The sequence below is a fragment of the Rhinatrema bivittatum genome, chromosome 7, assembly GCF_901001135.1.
Source record: "Rhinatrema bivittatum chromosome 7, aRhiBiv1.1, whole genome shotgun sequence".
Classification (NCBI taxonomy): domain Eukaryota; kingdom Metazoa; phylum Chordata; class Amphibia; order Gymnophiona; family Rhinatrematidae; genus Rhinatrema; species Rhinatrema bivittatum.
Genome location: NC_042621.1, coordinates 15,199,468 through 15,222,398, shown reverse-complemented (window position 1 = coordinate 15,222,398; position 22,931 = coordinate 15,199,468). Strand labels below are relative to the sequence as shown.

General features: G+C 42.6%; 1 protein-coding gene across 1 annotated transcript in view; it reads left to right on the top strand.

Annotated features, from left to right (window-relative positions):
* The first annotated feature begins 16,267 nt into the window (after positions 1-16,267).
* Positions 16,268-22,931, top strand: part of VAT1L (vesicle amine transport 1 like) — a 103,765-nt gene continuing 97,101 nt past the window's right edge. The window contains exons 1-2 of the mRNA XM_029608169.1: positions 16,268-16,661; positions 20,176-20,305. Of these exons, the coding sequence (XP_029464029.1) occupies positions 16,423-16,661; positions 20,176-20,305 (369 nt within the window). The 5' untranslated portion in view covers positions 16,268-16,422. The remainder of the gene's footprint in view (positions 16,662-20,175; positions 20,306-22,931) is intronic.

Sequence of the window (22,931 nt, the reverse complement as noted above, 5' to 3'; positions counted from 1 at the left end):
AGGGTTGGGATGGGTTTTTTTTTTTACTTTAATGGAAAACGAATACCATACGTAACTAATGGACGAATCGGAGTCCCCCGAAAACGGATGTAATGGATTTGTGTCCCGAAGAATACGAATACCGAATCGAACATATCCGTCCCTGCTGCACATCCCTACCTCGGTACCATTTGGCAGTATTAATGCAGGAGTACATCTAAGGCCCTTTATCCCTCTTTTTTTTTTTTCTTTATTAGTTTTCATTCTTAATTTACAATCATGAAACAAGAAATATGTTTACAATGTAAAAGAAATATCTTCAAAAAGACAAAAGGAAATCTTACCATCCATAATAATTTACATTGTATACAATAGCCATAATTGGGGGATAAATATCATAAATATGCATAGATATAATCCATACATAATAACTCATTTAGAACCTATATAATAGGAACTAATGATCGTTACCTATATTTAAAGGAAGATAGAGCATTTCAATTTTTATTGGACATTTGTCTCTAAGTTATCAACTTGATTTTTATCACATAGAAATGTTTCTAGATGTAGTGGGTCACAAAATCCAAACTTCTTCCCTTGATATGAAATAAAACAAAAACAAGGGAACTTAAGAAAGAAAGTTGCACCCAGAGCCAAGACTCTAGATTTTAAAGATAAAAAATGTCTCCTTCTCGCCTGCGTGGCTCTGGCAACATCGGGAAAAATTTGGACTTTGTGTCCACAAAAAGGAACTTCTCTATTTCTAAAAAATTTCCTAAATAATATATCCTTGTCTTGTTGCAGTAAATGAGACAAATAGAGTAGCTCTCTTTTCTATTAGGTCTATCGATTCTTCTAAGAAAGTTGTAATGCCTAACGTTTGTTCCTCAGTCATATTATTGTTCTTCTGATCACCAATTCTCTCTATTTTCTTTGAGTAATAATAAATCTTCAACAGTTTTGGGATATCTTCTTCTCGATAACTTAATATCTCCCTCAGAAATTTTTTAAACATCTCTAAGGGAGACATCAATCTCGTTAAAGGAAATTTTATTATCCTCAAATTCCTTGATCTCAAGAAATTTTCCACATTTTCAACCTCCTTATGTATAATTATACTATCTTTCATAAACATTTTCTCTGAATCTTCAACCAAATGAACCTTATTATTTAATCCATATATTGCTTTTTCACAGTCATCAATCTTTTTTGCATGTTCTGCTAAAGTCTCTCTATTACCATTTATTACAGATGACAATGAATTATTCATCATTGAGATGTTTTTATCAAGTTTAGAAATCATTTGCCATAAATCTGTTAGTGTAATATTTTCAGGGTTTCTCACTGATCCAATACTACACTCCATAGATGTCGGCAGCATTATTGGTATTTCTTTTAATTGACCCATAACATTATCAGCCCTTGAGACTTCTGTTTGATGCACCAAACCCAAGTCTCCTTGAGCCCCTCCGGCCGACACATTTACCTTGTCTGTTGATGGGACACTACAAGGCTGTGGAGGAGACGAAGGTCCTGCGCCGGGACTCATGGAGGCTAAAGAACTACCTCCCATACTGTCCTCTATAGGCGTTTCCATCTGTCTTACGACATGATGGTCCATAGGTCCTGTTCGGTGTTGTTGTAGAGGGGAGGAGGTATACAGCTTCACTTTCCTTTTCCTTCCCATCAGGCAGTAGAAAGTGCTGAAGTTGGGTTAGTTTTCGGCCAGACACCAAACTACGCCGGACTAAGCCGGACTAAGCCGCGCGCCCCTTCGGAGCACGCGGCTTAGGCGACACGCCGGCGGCTGCGGTGCGCCGCAGCAGCGTCTCGGTTAAGCGCTTAAACCACGCCACCTTTGACGTCACTGACCAGCGCGATTGATGTCCTCACCTGCAAGTTGTTAAAAGAAACAGGGCTTTCTCAGCTGGTAGGTAATCTGACCCGAAGCTCAGACCTACTCTATCTCCTTCCCAAACTTCCCCCAATCCCTCTTTTCTTTTGTCTTGAGTAAATTTTGATATATTCAATCTGTAATTGTTCCCCTGAAGCAGCCTCGTTGTCTGAGGCGAAACTTGGGCCCTCGTCGAGATTTTGTTTTCAGTGTAGTTCTATGCTTAAGATGAAAATGTGAGGGTTGTGTCCTCTATGAAGATTTATAGTCCTGATTTAATATCTGGTGCTTTTATAAGTAGCATTTCTGCATGTTTGGAGTTTGGGTTGACTTTTTTTGAGAAGGGTTTATATAGTTGAGAAAGTTCAGTGGTTAGTATAGAACTATATTTACTCTGATTTTGGTTATAATTTTTTATTGTATGGATGTGTATGTGTGATTGTATGATTGGTGATGTATGATATGTGGTAGAATTTTTTATATTTTCAAGATAGGCCTATTTACTAGTGCTTTGGAATAGATGTGTACATGGCCATAGCAATCACTATTGCCCTTACCCGGATTTACACTCCAGGTGGGACTCCCTGAGGCTGAAGGAAGGCTTAAAGCAGGCTGCGTAGCACTTGGGTATTATGAATTTCTAAGGAGACAGAGCATTTCACTGTCCTGTACATCTTTGGGTCACAGTGTACCACTCACAGAAAGACAAGGCCCTGTCTTTTGAAGACTAGTGAAAGGGGAGAGAAGCATAGAAAGTGAAAGACACCCCTAATGTAATTCCCATGGCTGGGACACAGGACTTTTGGAGTCACTGTGTAGGACAGTTACTGTGCTCAGGGATGCATTCACTGTTAGCTGATCCCACCCCACACCATGGAGGCTGAACATTTGCACAGACCCTGCCTTGAGGAACACATACCTAGGAGATAGGAAAACATCACAGCCTAACGTGTTTCAAATTAGGGGCCTTGCTGGTACCTGCACACACATTTCACCCACTCATGTTTTAAACACACATCCTGTTTTTGCTGGCTCCTTTGTAAGGATGCCTTTGCCCTTAAGTAGTAGGAAAGCACAAAAAAACATATTTGGTGTTACCACAGCCATTGGTACATAGCAGTGGTTCCCAACCCTCTCCTGGGGACCCCGAGCTAGTCATGGTTTCAGGATGTCCGCAATGAATATGCATGACATTTGCATGTTAAGGAGGCAGATCAGGCAAATGTTCTCTCATACATATTCATTGTGGATATCCTGAAACCATGACTGGCTCAGGGGCCCCCAGGACAGGGTGGGTCTAGAAGGAGATTTGTCTTCCCATATATGTTTACCTTCCCTTGGGGTTCACACCCCACAAAGAACAAAAGCTTTGGTCTATACAGTGTACATACTGACAGCTACAGATTTATTTATTTATTTATTTATTTATTTTTAATTTTTATATACCGAAATTCTTGTAGAGACTACAAATCACTCCGGTTTACATAAAACGAAAACGAAAAACTGCCCAACAGAGAGAGGGGCTTTACATAAAACAGTAGAACCGATGGAACAATATAACTAGATGACAATTAACATACTAAACATAGTGATAAATAAATATTAGAGTTTAACATAGTAATAAATAAAAATTATATTATATGATATAATCTATACAGTTTAACTAATTAAAGTAGAATAATGGCATATAAACAATGCAAAATATATATACTAAAGTAAAATGAATTTTTGAGCTCAAAGATTGTTGTCCAGTTGCAGAGTCCTGAAAGAAGGACTTGGTGCGGTGTCCATAAATAGGGGATGTCTCATATTTAGGAAGTCTTTCCGTTTCTGTTGAATTGAGAGTCAGGGAAGGCTTGTTGGAAAAGAAAAGTCTTCAATCTTTTTTTAAACTCTTGATGATTGGGTTCTAGTCTTAGATCAGGGGGGAGCGAGTTCCACTGGTGGGGGCCTGCTGAAGATAGCGCTCGTTTACTCAATGATGATTTTACTTGCGGGGCATGCAGTGTTCCTCTGTAAGCACTTCTAATTGGTCTAGAAGATGTGTGCGGTTGTAGTTGAGCGCTTAACGTGATGGGAGCTAGATTGTTTATCTCTTTGTGGATGATAGTGAGTACCTTTAGAGTATCCTTTGTTTAATGGGAAGCCAATGTAGGTTACGAAGGATTGGGGTGATATGATCTTTTCTGTTGGTGCTTGTTAGAATTCTAGCAGCAGAATTCTGTACCATCTGTAATGGTTTGATGGTGTTGGTAGGTAGACCTAGTAGCAGGGAGTTGCAATAGTCGAGCTTAGATAATATGATGGATTGTAGTACTAGCCTGAAATCGGAGAAGTAAAGGAGGGGTTTGAGTTTTTTGAGGACTTGCAGTTTGTAAAAGCAGTCCTTTGTGGTATTGTTTACGAACTTTTTTAGGTTTAGATGATTGTCAAGCCATGCTCCAAGGTCTCTGACATCAGGTGAGAACATGTTATTTACGTTTGGAGGAGAGAGGCTAGAAAAGATTGTGAGGGGATCCTGAGAGACAATGAGCATTTCGGTTTTATTGGCATTCAATACTAGGTTGAGGCTTGAGAGTAAGTCTTTAATAGGCTGTAGGCATTCGTTCCACTATGTGATAGTTTTTTGAAGGGATTCTGTAATCGGGAGAAGGATTTGTATGTCGTCTGCATAGAGGTAATGGGTAAGCTTGAGGTTTGAGAGTAGGTGGCAGAGAGGGAGAAGGTAGATATTGAAAAGGGTGGGAGAAAGTGAGGATCCTTGCGGGACTCCTTGCTCTGTAAGGATTGGATGCGATTCTTTGTTGTTTATCCTGACTTTGTAGAATCTGTTGCTTAAGAAGGAATGAAACCATCTGAGAGCTGTACCTTTGATCCCTATGTTGGCTAGTTGGTCTATAAGTGTAGTGTGTTTTACCGTATCAAACGCAGCAGAAAGATCAAGAAGAACAAGCAGGTAAGATTGTTTTTTCTCCAGGTTAACGAGGATGGTATCAGTAAGAGATAGTAAGAGAGATTCAGTGTTTAGACGTTTTCGGAAGCCGTATTGAGCTGGGGATAGAATGTTATGATCTTCCAGATATTCTGACAGTTGCTTGTTGACAATTTTTTCCATCAGTTTGGCGATGAGTGGTAAGTTAGCGATAGGTCGGAAGTTAGCTGGGTCTGATGGAGAGGCGTTTGGTTTCTTTAGTAATGTAAGATGTAAGCAATTTTGATTTGCATAGCATACATGAGCACATTTGCTATGCCATAATTATATTTAATAAGGTTATACTGTCTCACATATAAAGACGTGCCTAATGGATATCTGTGTAAATAGCCAACTTTTAGAATGCTAAGTACAATGCTCGCCTTCCTGCCCTTGCTGTTCCATTGTGTCCAGCTGGCCAACTCCACCTACAGCAGCTTCCATTAAGGTGCTGAGTACCAGTTGTTCTGATGGAGTGAACCTGATGTGGCTGCCTGGTCCCTCCGCAAGCCTCTAGCCTTGCTTCGCCTTTATATGTCTCCTCAGGTCCCGCCACTTGTGCATTAGCTCCCCAGTGCTACGGTTGTGGCGGAACACTGAGTTGACCGAATGCCTGATACACTTCCAGAGCTGTTCCTTCCTGTAGGCATCCACCCTATTCGACTGGGGACCATACAGGAGATTCTGGAAGCACATAACATGCTCTACAAGCATGTCTACCTCAGCAGGTAGGAAGTTAGGCTTCCTTAGGGATGCTCCACATGCTTGAGACATGGTGCAAGTAGGAGCGTCCAAGGGGCTATTGATATATTTGTAGTGTGCATAATTTGTGCCCCTCCCCACGTATATAACGCACATAGGTGAATGCAATCTGCACGCATAGCAATTGTGCGCGTAAGCCATCAAAATCAATAGGAGACGTGCGCATAGGCTGATTTGTGCGCGCAGCCAATTAGTGGTGACTGGTGATGTGCGCACAGGCTGATTTGTGCGCGCAGCCAATTACATTGTCAGCCTACATGTGTGCAGAGGCTGATTTGTGCGCATGTGCATTCTCGCTTCATGGCCAGGCCACTCATCATCACACAGCTTGGCTCAATTGTTAATGATATCCATTGTGAAATGGCTGATTAGGTTAAAGCAATCAAGGGGAGCATTTTGAAGGTTAAGCGTAATCATTTTGGAGAGTGTTAACACCTGACTGGCTTGCTGTGTGTGGGAGTGGGGTTGATCTTGCAATCCATATCCTGGAGTCTTCATTAGGGTTATTATGCACCCATTACCTAGACTGGAGTTTTGCCTGCAGCCACTATAGGAACTGGACTAAACGTTTCAGGTAAATATGGCTTGGAAATTAGACTAGGGGGCCATGCCTATTATCTTTATCAGTTCAGGGAAAGATTGTATTCTACAGCTTGCATGTTGAATCCTTTTGAGAGGTTGAGGGGACTTGTATTACATACCAGCTACAACAGACCTATTTTCAAGGCTGGGTGCTGGCTGAAGCTCAATAAAAGGAACTCCATTAGATCAATGATGACTCCTCTGTTTGTATGATAAAGCATGTATATACTGTGAGCATTGAAGAGTGTGTGATGTAAAGCTATGTTATTGATTAACCCTGCCCCCTATATATATTTCTTCACAGTCTGGAAGTAATGCTGACTAGGCATTCAAACTAACAGTTTAAAAAGGTATAGGGCTGGTAAGTATTAGGGATGTGAATCGGCACCGGACTCCTTTCCGGTATCGAGTTCGGGTAAAAACCACGGGAAATCTTCGTTCCCGCGATTCTTACCCGTTTTAATCGGCTGTGTCGTGCTGGAAAAAAAACGCCTGACCCTTTAAATGTAATCCTTTCTCATCCCCCACCCTCCCGACCCCCCCCCCAAAAAAATGTGTAAAGTACCTGGTGGTCCAGCGGGGGTCCCAGGAGCGATCTTTAGTGGCAGCCGACGGCCCGAGAGCGGGAGATCGCTCCCAGGACCCCTGCTGGACCACTAGGTGCTTTAAAAAATTTTGGGGGGGGTCGGGAGGGTGGGGGATGCGAAAGGATTAAATTTAAAGGGTCGGGGTGGGTTTGGGTTTTATTTTTAAGTGCCCTTTCTTCCCGCCCCCCCCCCTAAAACAATAAGAGAACCCCATGAAATTTTTCCTATCGGGTTCGGGGGCCCCCCAAATTCTGACGAGTTTTAGAATATCTTCCGATATTTTCAATCGTCAGAAAAACGATTCACATCCCTAGTAAGTATGTGTCTACTCTGTTCCCCCATCATCCTGTGTTAATAATGATCCCTACGTGCAATCCCCATGCCCTCAGTGAGTCTTTACATTTTCCTCCCTGAGCCATATGATAGTTACGATGTGTTACAAAAGAAAATGCTATGTACAGTGTCTCCCTGGGTCCCAGATCTACAATGAGCTGATGCCAAGAAGTTTGGAATTGAGATTTACCGAGTTGGTGTTTCTCTAGGTGTTGGATGTGCATGTAGTTGTAGATGGTGATGGTGCTGGAGATCTTTAGTGGAATTGCTGGCACTGCTGACCCCGCCACGACCTCCTTGGCTTGGCAGATGGTTGTTGCTTCTTGACCATTGTAACACTTGTTGAAGGTGAAACCAGAGAGAAGCCTGATCTCATCCTAGATGTGCACAATTGTGGAATTATCGCCCACAATTTTTCTTGATGGAGAGGATTCCTGTCCAAGTTCTTTCCCTCCCCCTCCCCCCACACTCTTTAGCCCCTCCCCACTCTTGTCCCTCCCTCCCCCACTCTTGAGCCTCCCTCGCCCTCCCCCCGTCTTCACCCTCTCTCCCCTTCTGTCACTAGATAAACAATAAAAACACCTTTTTAACATTTAACATTTTTCATTTATTGAAAAATTATTTACAATAAATATGTAAAAAAAAAAAATGTTGGGATGGGGAAGGGTGCACTAGGGTGAAAAACTATGTACAGAAAAAAAAAACCCCCAGGGAGTTAGGGAGGTAGGGAGGAGGCAGGATTTTCAGGAACGCTGGATGTGATCTCCCAGGACTCTTACAGCTGCACCCAACAGCTGCATGCCCAGAGGATTGCGTCAGTGGTCCTCACTATCCTGTCTTGGAAGGCATGCACGGCCCTCGGCACCCCCCCACGAAAGCCCCAAATGTGGCCCTAAATTCTCTCCTTGTCAGAGGCTCATCATCAGGAGAACGTGCTGCCGATGATGAGTCTCTGGGCTGCTCACCTGGGGGGGGGGAGGGGTCAGAGGAACGAGAGGGCCATGGATGCCTCCCTGGGCCAGCAAAGGCTGGCCTGTTTGTGTCCCCACGTCCCTAACTCCCTGGGCAAAACAGGTGGGGGAATGGGAAGAAGCCCGGGGTGCGCCTCTTCGGCGGGAGGTGGCTGGATTTCCGCAGTTTCTATTGGGGGTGGGGGAGAATCAGGCTCTCCCCCCCCCCCCCCCCCCCCACAGTGGCAGCTGCTGCTGGTGGTCTTGCAGGAACGGGGCCTGCTTCTTCTTCCTCAGGTGCTGGAGCATGTTAAAATAAAAGCACAGGTCAGAATGAAATGGACATAAATGTGTAAAAACATGTAAGCTATGTAAAAACATTGACCATTAGCATGGACGATTCACTTGCCAGCAGGCCCAGCTCGCTCGGTACGCAGCCACTTCAGCCACCTCCTCTTCTTGAGGCGCTGCCACCGGGCCTCTATCCACAGGAAAGAAATGGGAAGACTACCATGAGTGTGCTCCATAGGTGCTAATTGGACCTCCATGCTGGTATGTGAAATGATTGCTATTAATACATTTTCCCTGCAAGGAGATCCATAACAGTCATGTAGCTGTGGGAATATCATGCTGCATGCATTCTTCAGTAATAGCTCTCCCGTCTATGCTTCCCTAGTCACTCATTGCACTACACCACTGCATGCAGTTTTTCTTGTTATCAGCTAGGAGCATGCATGCTGATGAGTAAGGGACGTAGTCAGCTGTGCATGCATGACTGTCTTACGCACAGTAAATGTGGCTACCATCAAAAGCTGACTAGGTGCAAGCCTGATGGTGCAACGTATTGATGGGCATAACAGCAGGACAGCATTGCATACAATACTTATAGCAGTAAGGCTTCAACCATTCCATGTAAATGTGGCCTACTGTCTTGGTTACCTATTATTACCTCATTGTAGTGATCATCATGCAGTACAATAAATCTAGATGTTAACGGTACCATATACATCCATAACCATCTCATATAATACGCTATTGGTGGCCACTGGCATTACCTGTCCTTCATGCCCCCCAGCCCCTTACTGCCACCATATGCTACTGTACTGCATATAGAACTGTAAACACATTAAACTTAGACGACGGCAGTGGGAGGCAGAGGCATTGAACTGGTGCTGCAGTCTACACCAGGCCCTCCTCCTGCCTTGGAATGGGAAAAGATAGACTTCGTCTGCCACCACCTGGGACGCCAGAAGAGCAGCATCCCTGGTGGTGAAATTTGGCACCCATTTTTCTAGCAGGTAGTGAAGAACTGAACGTCACGCCATAAGAACATAAGATATGCCATACTGGGTCAGACCAAGGGTCCATCAAGCCCAGCATCCTGTTTCCAACAGTGGCCAATCCAGGCCATAAGAACCTGGCAAGTACCCAAAAACGCCCTTGCATTTCCGTGTACATGCTCGCATGTTTTAAAATCTACCTTTTTTGTGTTTCTCCCCCCAGGCCTAACCTGACCTTCACACTTGCACAGTGCCCCCATCTGCAGTAGCTTACATAACTGTAAACACATTAAACTTACTCCACGGTGGTGGGAAGCTCTCTCGTTGAAGCGGGCTTGCACTTCCCTCCAGGCCCTCCTCATTCGGGGGAAAATGACTACTTCCTCTGAGGGGAAATAAAGATCTTTCTTTTTCCACCAGCAGGGACGCAAGCAGAGCAACGTCCCTGGTGGTGAAGTTAGGCTGCCTGTTCCTGCCGGCCATTTTGCACGCACTGAAGAGGAGCAGGGAGTCCCGCCCTCGCGTTGGCGTGTGGACTGCCGCGCGCAAATATATGCGCACAGAGCAGCGCGCACAAGTGCACGAGCTGCGTACAATGGATGCACACAACTCACAAGTGAAACATGCGTGTATTTTGTATAGTTTGCCCACATATGTGTGAACTTTGCAAAATACATGCCGTCCGCGACGCATCCAGCTCTGCGCGCGTTTATGAACGTGCGCGCACTTCTTTAAAAATTTACTCTCAAGCTTTAGGGCAGGTGCATTGTTTGCCCTCACAAGATTAACAGGCCTCTGCAGCATGGGGAGAAAAAGGCAGGCCCTGAGGCAATGGCCTGCAAATGTAACTGTACAAGCCTCTTATGGCAGTGAAGCTGTTTCATCTCCCACATGCACCCCCCATGTCCGTGCCGTTTGCCACAAACACATAGCCAGAGATGGAATATAGAAAGAAGTGTCTCTCTTACCTATGAGCCAACTGTCACCATACAGGCCATCCCTCAAAAGTTTCACATAGGCCCGATTGCCTAAGTATAAAGAAATTGTGCTGCCTCCCGAGTACCTGGCCACCACATCGAGGACGCATATTTGAGCATCACAGACCACTTGCACATTGATGGAGTAGAAGAGCTTTCTGTTGCGGTACGTCTCCTCCCTGTCACGGGGTGGAATGTTGGTCATGAGAATGATGTCGATAGCTCCCAGAACATTGGGAAAGCTTGCGAAGGCATAAAAGCCTCTCTTCAAGACCATCAAGTCCTGCCTATCACGAGGAAATGCTATGCAGCTATTATGACCTGGGACAGACGGCGGGAAAAAGTGGTTTGGGACATTCCCCTCACGACCCCTACTGTCGTTTGGAAGGAGCTGGTTGCAGCGTGGCCAACAGTTCAATGAGGCCAGGCACAGCACGGGGCATTTCCGTGCCTGGATCCAGAACCCCTCACATTTCTTCATATAATTCCAGGACAGCCCGAGAGCTGAGGAGATACCTGCAAACCACATAATCCTCTGGCATGCCCAGCAAGGATATTCGTAGAAGAAAGATGTACTCCCTGTATCTCCTCTGCCATGGCTGCCTGCATGCCAGGCACTACCCTGGGCCCCGACCTTGCGGGGGCTAGTGGCTCTATCTACAGTGCAGGGACTTCCCTAGGAGGGCTTCGAACTGCCCTTGCCTGTTCTTGAGGTTGTTGTTGTCTATGACGAGCCTCCCAAAACATCCAGTATCATAGAAATGAAACATAGAAATGATGGCAGAAAAGGACCCATGGTCCATCCAGTCTGCCCAGCAAGCTTATGGTAGTTTCTGCACTTATCAATTTCCCAGACCATCAAAGTCAGGGCCCTTGTTGGTTTCTCTTTGAGTCCAATTCCCTGTTACCTCCTGCCATTGAAGCATATAGATCAATGTTGGAGTTGCATCAAGATTTTCAGGCTTATTGGTTAAGGGTAGTAACAACTACATCAGCAAGTTACCCCTATGCTTATTTGTTTTCCCCGACTGCAAAATTCAATGTCCTTGTGGTTTGCTCCTGAATCTAATTCCCCTTTTCTTCTTTTCCCCCTGCCGTTGAAGCAGAGAGCACTGATGGAGTAGCATCAACAGTATGAAGGCAAGATACCCCCATGCTCTCATTTTTTCGTTTCATACTCTAGCCTTTAGGGATCCACAGTGTTTATCCCATGCCCCGTTGAATTCTTTCACTGTTTTTGTCTTCACCACTTCCTCTAGAAGGGCATTCCAGGTATCCACCACGCTCTCCATGAAGAAATATTTCCTGACGTTGGTTCTGTGTCGTCCTTCCTGGAGTTTCATGTTGTGACCCCTAGTTCTACTGATTTCTTTCCAATGGAAAAGGTTTGTTGTTGATTGTGCATCATTAAAGCTTTTCAAGTATCTGAAGATCTATATCATATCTCTCCTGTACCTCCTCTCCTCCAGGATATACATTTTTAGGTTACTCAAACTCCTCATAAGTCATTTTTGTCACTCTTCTCTGGACCGCCTCCATCCTGTCAATGTCCCTTTTGAGATAGTCTCCAGAATTAAATACAATACTCAAGGTAAGGCCTCACCAATGACCTATACAAGGGGATTATCACCTCCTTTGTCTTACTGGTTATTCCTCTCTCTATGCATCCCAGCTATCGCCTTGTCATATTGCTTTGCCATCTTCAGATCACTAGACACTATCACTCCAAGGTCCCTCTCTTGCTCCGCGCACAAAAGCTCTTCACCCCCCATCATATACAGCTCTTTTGGATTACCACACCCCAGATGCTTGACTCTGCACTTCTTGGCATTGAATCCCAGCTGTCATATCTTTGATCACTGTTAAGCTTCACTGTTCAAGCTTCACTGTTCAAGCTTGTCTCATTCTCTCAACTCTTTCTGGCATGTCCACTCTGTTGCAGATCTTAGTATCATCTGCAAATAGAAAAACTTTACCTTCTATCCCTTCCGCAATGTCAATCACAAAGATAGTGAACAGAACTGGTCCCAATACCAATCCTTGTGGCACTCCACTTAACACCACTCTCTCTTCAGAGTAGGTTCCATTTACCATCATATGCTGTCTTCTGTCTGTCAACCAGTTTGTAATCCATGCCACCTTGGCGCTCATGCCTAAGGTTCTCATTTTATTCACAAGCCTCCTATGCGGAACTGTATCAAAAGCTTTGCTGAATACCAAGTAGATTACATCGAGCACTCTTCCTTGATCCAATTCTTTAGTCACCCAATCAAAAAAATCAATCAGATTTCCCCTAGTGAATCCATGTTGCCTTGGGTCCAGCAATCCTCCTGACTGTAGATAGTTCACTATCCTTTCCTTCAGCAGATTCTCCAATAATTTTCCCACCACCGAGGTGAGGCTAACCGGCCTGTAGTTTCCAGCCTTCTCTCTGCTCCCACTCTTGTGAAGTGGGACCACCACCGCTCTTCTCCAATCACTTGGCACCACTCCCATTTCCAGGGATCTATTGAACAGGTCATGCAGTGGACTCACCAGCACATCTCTGAGCTCCCTCAGTATCCTGGGATGAACTTCATCCGGCCCCATGGCTTTGTGCACTTTCAGTTTTCCTAGCTCTTCCCATACATACGCTTCTGTGAATGGATTTTCATCTACTCCATCTACATCTATGGTCTTGTCAACCAGCAAAGGTCCGTCTCCAGGATCTTCTTTATTGAACACCGAACTGAAGTATTTGTTTAATATTTCCGCCATTTCTTCATCTCTTTCCACACATTGATCATTGTCACCTTTCATTTTCACTATACCACTTCAGACATTTCTCCTTTCTCTAATATATCTGAAAAATGATTTGTCACCTCTCTTTACCTCTTTGGCAATCCTTTCTTCTGCCTGACTTTTAGCTTTCTTGATTTCCTTCTTTGTCCCTCAGTTTCACCAGATACTCCTTCCCTGTGTTCCTCATTTTGGGATTCTTTATATTTCTTGAACGCTGTGCTTTTTGCTTTTATTTTATCTGCCATCTTCTTTAAGAATCAGATCAGTTTCTTATTTCTCTTACTCTTGTTTACTTTTCTAACATATAGATTTGTTGCCATTGTAATTGCTCCTTTTAGTTTTGCCCACTGTTGTTCCACCTCTCCCATTTTCTCCCAGTCTTCTATCTCCAGGTACGTCCCCATTTCGACAAAGTCCATATTTTTGAAATTCAAAACCCAGGTTTTCGTGTGACTTTTCTGCATCCTATTTGCTACATCAAACCATACCATTTGATGATCACTAGTGCTGAGGTGGTCTTCCACCTGGACATTAGACACATTATCCCTGTTAGTGAGCACCAAATCAAATATTGCATCTTCCCTCATGGGTTCCATTACCATTTGTTTGAAGAAAGCCCCTTACAGGGCATCCACTATCCTTCTACTTCTCGCAGATTCCACAGAAGGGATTCTCCAGTCTACATCTGGAAGATTAAAATCTCCCATAATCAACATTTCTCCCTTCTTTCCCACCTTCTGGATGACTTCGACCAGATCTCTGTCTATCTCTTCCATTTGAGTCGGAGGCCTGTAAACCACTCCAGTAAAAATGGAGTCACCATCATCTGATTTTAGGACAGCCCATAATACTTCTTCTCTACCCCACCTTCCTTGTAGTTCAGTTGCTTGGATATTGATTTTTACATAAAGAGCTACTCCTCCCCCTTTTCTGACTTCTCTGTCTTTCCTTATCAAGTTATAGCCCGGTATGGCCGTATCCCACTAATGAGAATCCGTGAACCATGTCTCCGTGACTGCAACAATGTCTAAGTCCGCCTCCACCATTAGGGCCTGCAGGTCTGGGATTTTATTGCCCAAACTGCGAGCATTTGTAGTCATCGCTTTCCAGTTTTACTCTTGATTTATTGCACTTCCTATTCACATTTTCTTCTTTTTTGAGTTGACTGATTTTGTTATTTTCTTCTTCCACTTTCTGTATTGCATGGGGGTGACATGTCAGTTTCATTGGCCATCTTCTGCAACCCCCCATTCGTTAATTTAAATGTCTGATAATATTTGATCCAAATTTCTCCCTTAGCATGCTTCTAGCTGCTACAGACAAATGTAGGCCATCCTTACCATATAGCCTTTTACTGCTCCATGCGCGATCCCCAGCCTCCAATGTATCCAAAACCACTTTCTGTACACCAGTTTATGAGCAAGGAATTGAAATTATCTTTATGGCATAGCGTCTCTTTTCTCTTTCCATGAACAGGTAGTACTTCCAAAAAGGCAATAGTCTTTGCAGTGTGTTTTATCACATTTCTAGATTTTGGAAATCTTTTTGTACTTCATGGAAGCCATTTTTATCAAGGTCATTAACCCCCAGGTGGATGATAACACTAATATCAAAGCTCCTACTTTCTTCTTCAATGACTTGGACTAACTGGTTTGTATTTCTACTTGCTGAGGATCCTGGAAGGCATTTAACTGTTGTGTCACCATCAAAATGTACTCCCAAATTGATTCCTTTGATGATCGAGTCTCCCAGAAGAAGCAGCTTACTTTTATGACATTTGATTCTGTTGACGGACTTGCCACAAACATTATGGCTTTAAGAAGCTAGACCAGGTAAGAACAGGTGTTTTTATTGGGGCAGGAAAGCCTGGTAGATATGTCCGTTATAATTCCTCTTTTTATCGCGCGTGATAATCGCTGCGATAATACCCACAATCTGCGATATCAGCCATGGGAGTGCAATCAATAGTTGTTTCACCGTACTGCAAAAAGTTATTTCCTATGTTAAATCCTGTGATAGTGTGCGTTACTTTATCACATTCTGTGCTAGCAGACCATAATTTCTATTTATTCTGGCCAAACTGCTCCCACTCGAATACTCAATGTTTAATCTGCATACACGCAATAAGTCCCTAACGCAAAATGATAAATGACCCAGTTAGTTTGCAACCTGCTGCTCTAACCTTTATGCCACTTCTAACCTAATAATTTATAAATAGTAGATAATTTTTTAAAACGCTATATTTTGACACATTTTTATGTATTATACCTACAAATGATAGTTGCAATTCATATCAGCAGCAGTATTAACCCACCTGATGTCTAAATGAATAGACAAGAAATAAAATGTTAGTAAATACAGTCACAATATGCTAATATTTATTTAAGACTAGGAAAACTTAGCTAAAATATCCAAGGAGCAGCAGAAGATTAATGAAAGCACACTGAACATTAGCAAATATTAACTGATTTTTGTTTTTGTTCTAAAAAAAATTATTATACATTTAAAATGTGAATAAAGTTTTAGTGCTATAAACACATATTTTATTGAAGATTCTTATGTATAAAAATAGAAACTAAATATTTTAGCATAATTGAATCCAGATATGTATCTTTCCATATCTATTTGAATTCAAATATGCTAAAATGACAATTATTCTATAGAAACAGAAAGAGAAATTATGTCAAGATTTTGATGCAAACTACAGCTCAAATTGCAGATATCCAAATAAAAGTTTAATTTTCTTCTGTCCAGATTTATCTTTTCTTATCACTACTTAGATATTAATAATAACATAATTTATAATACCTTTCCTCTAGAAGAGAGTGGCAGGGCTGGCAGCTAATGCACTGATAGGACCTCACCATGCAAAAGCCGTATTTTTTTTTTTTTTTTTATCCATTTGGAAATCTGCTTTTTCATGATCTCTTTCTCTCCATTAGGTGATGCACGTCTAGCGTCTGGAGGGGGGGGCGAGGGGCTCCTTTTTTTTTTTCTGCGTGAACGCAATAAATCCCTCCTTCGGCGGCAGGAAAGGCAGAAATCTGCCGGAGGCCTTACATGTCGCGGGAGCTTCTCTTAGGTGCATTACGGTAGAGCCGGGGGGGACCAGGGCTCCCGCGAGTCCGCGCAACCATCGCGCATCCCAGCCTCACATTCAACAGGAGGCGATCCATAGCGCACACCGCCGGGAAAGGGCTGGGGGGGGGCGGCTTTCCCCTGTTGTTGGGGACATTTTTTTCCCCTTAATTTCTTTTCTTTTTTGATAGCCTATTGCTTTATTTTTTAATTATTATTATTTTTCTGCCCACCGCCTTCCCCCTGCTATGGCCAAGGAAGGCGTGGAGAAAACCGAGGAGACGGAGCAGATGATCGAAAAGGATGGGGGCAAGGAACCGGCTGAGAAAAATTGCCTGAAGGGGGGAGGAGGAGGAGGAGGAGGAGATGACAAAGAAATGCGCGCAGTGCTGCTGACCGGCTTCGGCGGGCTGAACAAGCTGCGGGTAGCCAAGAAAGTCATGCCCGAGCCCCAGGAGGGAGAGCTGAAGATCCGAGTCAAAGCCTGGTCCAGTATACCTTACCTTTCCCCCCTCTCCCCCTAATCCCGCTCGCAGCCCTTTGCATTGCAACCAATGGGGGCATTAAGGGTGATGGCAGCACTGCACTTGTCTCTGCATTTGGTCGGTAATTTGGCCATTAGTGCAGATTAGACGCCTAACTGCTGTGGCACAAACGCACGTAGCAGATTGATGCTATTGCTTCTGTACTGTGCTGGTTTCCATCTACCACTGGTTCCATGTTTACCTCCTCGACACGGTTAATAAGCTCCTACCCGCCCAAGTGGGTTTTTTTTTTTTTTTTTTTTTTTAATTCTTTCTAAAACAATCATTTGGTATCCTTCAGAACAGCAGTTTGCATTGGAAGAGTGCAGGAGAGAATCAAATGTATGGGAGTTAAAGATCTACTGTAGCAAATGCATTTATTTATGTATCTATTTTTATTCTAATTTAGTTTACTAGCGTGGCTTATATTGCATATGCGCTACTGGCCACTAAAAGAAACATTTCAACTTAGCTTTCTAACTAGCTAGTTTGATATCTGCCCAAAGTTGTTGTTTTTTTTTTTCATTGTGATAAAGTGACTCCCAAAGTTGTTTTTTCCTCTTCTAAATGAATGCAGGAAGAAATTAATTTTTCCTTAAGTGGAGCACTTGCTGTTTTTACATTAGAAATGTTTCTGCACAGGACTCTCAAAGGGCAGGATTGTTTGGTACATTGTAAATCAAACCAAATTTTAATAATTAATATTGTATGGAATTATTATAATAAGTAAGGAAACTCATTTTAGTAATTCTCTCAGATAATGGATACCAATTTTGCCTTCTGTTACTGGCCTTTTCAGGAGTGGTTTATTCAAGAAAGTATTAAAATATAACCACATCCTAAGGAAAACATGAAATATAGCTAGTGTGCCATGCACATTTTGGTGTGCAGTGTACTCTGTGTGCCTGTTAGAATCATCCAAAAATTCTCCTCCCAGAACTGTTTGACTGAACAACATACTCAGTTTTTGCTCAGTTAAAAATCAAATATGGCTGCCTGAAACGGGTGTCACTGCAATGTAGATGGAATTTTTGTTTTTTAGGGAAAATATTTAAAAAAATGATTATAGAAAGGTACAGCAGTAATGTCGGGAATTCCAAATGACATCTTTTTGTGTGCTTTAGGACTCTGGAAAAGGAATGTCATTTAACCAGACCAGTGTCCACTGTAGCACTGCTGATCTATCAAAGTGTTGTGAATCATCTTTATGAAGGAATAAAATATCAGTGATTTTGCTGGAAGAGGCTTTTCTGTTGTGATGAGTCATGCTGTAGTTCAGCCTCGTACAGCGCCTAAGGGTGGAGTGACCCTGGCTGAGCCAATTCATGTTTATTGCATCTTCCCATCGCCTGGGTCCCTCCTTTAGGAAATTGAGTTCAACAACTTTTTTTCCATGCGTTTGGGGAGTTTGAATAGCCAAATCAGTGGCAGCATGGGGTCTAGCATAACTCGCGGCAACAGGTGGAGCAGAATGATTGCACATCATTTTGGGCATTCCCTGCAGAATATGGTCTTGTGCTGGGTCATCACTGTGATGTAGAGGAAGGAGCTGACTGATGTTCTTGAATTCCAGGCATTTGTACACAGACAATTAGAAGAGACAAGAAGAGCTCACAATTACTCCCAAGATTACCCCCTCATAAAGCTGACACCCCATTCATAAATATTGTATATTTCTAAACATGAAAGCTGCAAAAGGCACATACATATGATTGAAAAGCCAAAATAAACAGTGAGGCGGGAGAGAATTTGCAGATTGAAAGAAATAATGTGGCAGGGAACAGGGTTTTGAGACTTAAAACTGGCTATATGATATAATGACTAATAATGCAGGTAAGCAATTGTGCTTTGGATCTCTGCTGTTAAAATGCTTAGCGTGATTGCAGACGTTTAATCCTAAGAGTCGTAGCTTATCTGTGCACTGATTGATAATGCTTTAAGGTAGGCACTTAATAGAAAATTCTAGATATTTCTTGCCACATTTCCTGGGTTACATTTTTGTGTAGCTTCCCCAACTTCCTTTGGTGCTGTCCGTAATGAGGAGGACCAAAAGAACAGTTTTGGAAACAGCATCAAGTTACGATGCCATATAATCCTATCATGGGCAAGGCTTTTTTTCATCCTCACTCATTTGTTTGGTTTTTGGGGAGCTGAGTGGCCTAATTGCTTGGTACAAGGCACCAACACGTCCTGTTGTACGGTTGAAGTCTGCCTCAGATGAGGCTGAATTTAAAGCTTATTACTGGTATCACAGCTGTTTCGCAAATGTGAAATAGGGTGGTGGCCGAGATTATGAAATCTCCCATTAGAATTATCACTCACACATACACTGGGAGCCGGAGAAGAGACTGAAAAGTCTGACTAGGCTTTAAGATGCTATTCCCTTTTCAGAGGCAGTCACTTCGGGAGAGGGGTTTAAGTATCTTGTCTAGGATAGTTATGGAAATTTTTCAGGATTTTGTTTATCTTGCAGTATATCTGTGGACAAATGGGTCAGTTCAGTTCTTCAGCTGTCAAGCTATCATGCATATGAATGCACTTTCTCTACAGCCAAGACCTAGTGGCTGCACACAGATCACAAAAAAAAAAAAAAAGAATTAAATGGATTGCTCTGCATCAATGAAAAATTTCAGGGGATGGAATTGCACTTTACTTATTGCATAATATTGAAAATTTACAAGTAATTCCAAGCTATTTCATTCTTTGTTTCAACTCAACTGTCGCATCACCTGGTGCCATCCCACTTCTGCTGTGGAGAGCAATACTATAGATCAGTAGTCCCCAAATCTGGTTTTCAGGATTTCCACAATGAATATGCATGAGATCTGTTTGACACAATGAAGGCAAAGGATGCAATAGATCTCATTTATTTATGTATTTATTTATTTAATAGTTTTTATATACCGACATTCATCAATGATACATCCGTTAACAGTAAAACAATAAACTATTCCACAATGAATATCTCATAGATATTCATTGTGGAAATCCTGAGAACAAGACTGGTTTATAGCCCTCAGTGACCAGATTTGAGGACCTCTGCAAGAGGGCATGGATAGAACAGCCACCCTTCAATTTTTGTTACCACTTACCATGTTTTCTTGAGGGACATACCCCATGATACGTACTGCAGTGTATGTTTTTGACTTACCCCTTGCTTTATCCAAAAAAAATCTAAATTTGTAACCTATTATAAGTAGTAGTAATGCATTATTATAATATTGTGACATTTTATGCTATTGATCTTTCAAAAACTAGAATTATAAAATCAATGCGAGATACAGTAGGCCATATGTACTAAGAGTTTGCCCCATTCTGTGTGTATTGGGAGAAATGTTGACTACATCTTGCTTAATTTTCAACAATACTAAAAAATTATTTGGTTGGCAGAATTAATTCATATATGACTAACTATTTGCACTGAAGTTTGAATTAACAAATTAATCTGTGATTTTTTTGTATGTTCACTGTTTATAGTGGTCTAAACTTTATTGATCTCATGGTGCGACAAGGAAACATTGACAATCCCCCAAAGACTCCTCTAGTCCCTGGTTTTGAGTTGTCTGGAATTGTTGAAGCGCTTGGAGAGACTGTTAAAGGATTTGAGGTAGCCTTTTCAATTATTCTAGCATATTACATAAAAAGTAGCAGCTAATGGGGGCTGAGGTTAACTAATATTGGACAAACCTGTTAAAAATTGTTTTCTTTTCAAGCTGATCAAGGGCCTCATTTTCTAAGCGGCTCGCACGCGATAAGGGACCTTTTGCACGCGAAAAGTCCCTTATTGCGTGCGATACCAGGATGGGGCGGAGTCGGGGCGGAGTTGGCCCCGACTCCGCCCCGAAGAGGCGGAGTCGGGGTGTCACCGGGGCCGACTCTGCGCCAATGCTGCGGACAGCGAAAAGGTAAGGCCCTTTTCGAGTCCTATTTCGGTCCCAATAGCTGCACCTCCTATGGTGGCGCTATTGGGTGTGAAACCGGCAGCGATCGCACCGCGACGGTGCGATCGCTGCCGGCTAGCACAGGCCCGCCCCCCGTTTCGGGCCCCTGCCCCTCATTTCCTAAAGTATCACAGGCCTGCGATGCTTTAGAAAATGAGGCCCTTAGTGTTTTAACAAGAATTAAGTTTGGGTTTTCTTCTTGTCGTTTTTTTTAAGCCTCGCCCTCTACTCTTATCATCCCATGTTGTTAATACAGGACTCCATTAAAGCTGGTCGCAGTTCACTTAAAGCATGCAAAATGGCCTGCAATACAGGTGCTTAATAATAGATCTTTGATGGAGGGACACATAATGGCTTCTGCTCCACCCCTCTCCCCTTATCTCTTCAGGTCTTTGACTTCCAAGTTCTACAGAAAATTTAAGAGAACAGGGAGTGCAAGTTCAGCATTGATTGTGCCCCTCCTCAAGGCTGTTGGGAGTGCTTCCTGTTCCTTTAAAAGCAATGCTTATTTCAGTCTTAAGGTGCCCAGGGTATTTGCTGGTGCAGATGAGTTATTCAGTTACCAATTATTCATTGGAGACAGTTTCACAGGTTCTCACTGACATATGGATAATTAAACTTCTTCTTGGGTTGATTTGATTCAATACTTTTTTTAATGCCTGATGTGTAAGAAAACTTTCAAAGGGAACAGACGGGGGGCTGGGGGAGGGGTGCAGCAGAGGAGAGGAAAATCATTATTATTGCTCGTTTGTAGTTGGAATAAAATGATTTGCCCATAATTTACCCAAATAGTCATCCAGAAGGCAGGATTTGAGCTCACTAGTTCTAACAGCCCTCCTTACTCATAATTCAGCCATCAAACATCCTTGGAGAGGCATCATCTGTTTCGTTTTCCTATTTCCATCATGCTAAAGTGAAAATTAAGTGTTCTTCATTGTATTTCACCATTTTCAGCTCTCGCTACATATTGAGTTCCTGATGATTCACATATTTCTGTGGCTAAAAGCTTCAATTTTTTCTTGTATTAAAGAAGGGCACTGCTGACAAGTGCCATTGCAAGTCCATATTACATCTTATCTACCATTGTGTCTTTGCCATATCAGTAAAGCCATTGTGGCCATCAACCATTTGAATTGCAAAAAAATCTAGTAACCATTTAGATCTCTGTACTATAAACACACTTCCCCATTAAAATAATAACAATAAAATGTATTTGTTTCACTCTTTACCACCAACTGATGGTCATAGCAAGGAACAACAATAGCAAATGTTTTCTCCATAAAATCCAGTTGCGTTTTAATAGATGTGTAACTTGTTCTGAACATTATGCAGATTTCTAAGGAGCGTTTCCTACTTGGTTGAAATTTTTAGATTCCCGGCTGCAATTCATTTTCAGAAGTCAAAACATTACCCTTCTATTTCATATCAAAATCTGGATGTGCTGCCAATACAAGGGTAGTCTTTACAGTTTGAATAGTTACTGTGTATACAGTAAAAGTTTCATTATCTGGCATTTTGCCATCTTGGCCAGGCAGCACCTTTAAAGGGAAGAGGTTGGATTGAGAAGTAGTTTTTTATGATCTGTTCTGTGTCTATCCATTCTAACTTCACCTCTTCCCTCCTTTCCCTCCCCCCTGCAAAAGACAGGAAGGGAGGGGAAGGGGAATGACAGTTGGATGAGGGACCAGCTTAACTCTTCTCTTATCTGCTTTGTGCTAGGTCTACTCTAACCTCACCCCCTCCCCTCCTATTCCCTGCATACTTCTGCCTGGGGGGGGAGGAGCTGGAGCAGGAAGCAGAGTTCTCTCAGATAACCAGCATATTTGATTAACTGGCATCCCCTACTCTTCCTGGATAACAAATAGACCGGCCGATACAGTAAGGAGCGGTAGGGAGAGCTGCGTTAGTGCCGGGCGCACCCGCGGTTGCCGCACGCACAGTCCAGCTCACCTACCGCTCGATACTATATGTAAATAGCTGCAAAGAGTTTTTTAGTATATATATTTTGTATGTATATATATGTGTGTGTGTGCGTCCATATGTGCACGCGCAATGTCCAAGAAATGACATGCTCTAATTCTATGTACAGAAAGATTCTGAATTTATTTTCTAGTATATAGCGTTTTCTGATGTTATTCATGTCTCCCACGCTCATATTTGCTGCCCATACTTCCTACATGCATGAAAATTCATTTAACACATATCTCTCATCTAGTCAGATACATAATACAAATCCTTGGGATTGTGGACCCTCAGCACTAGAAGGATGTTAAAAAAAACATACAATATTGG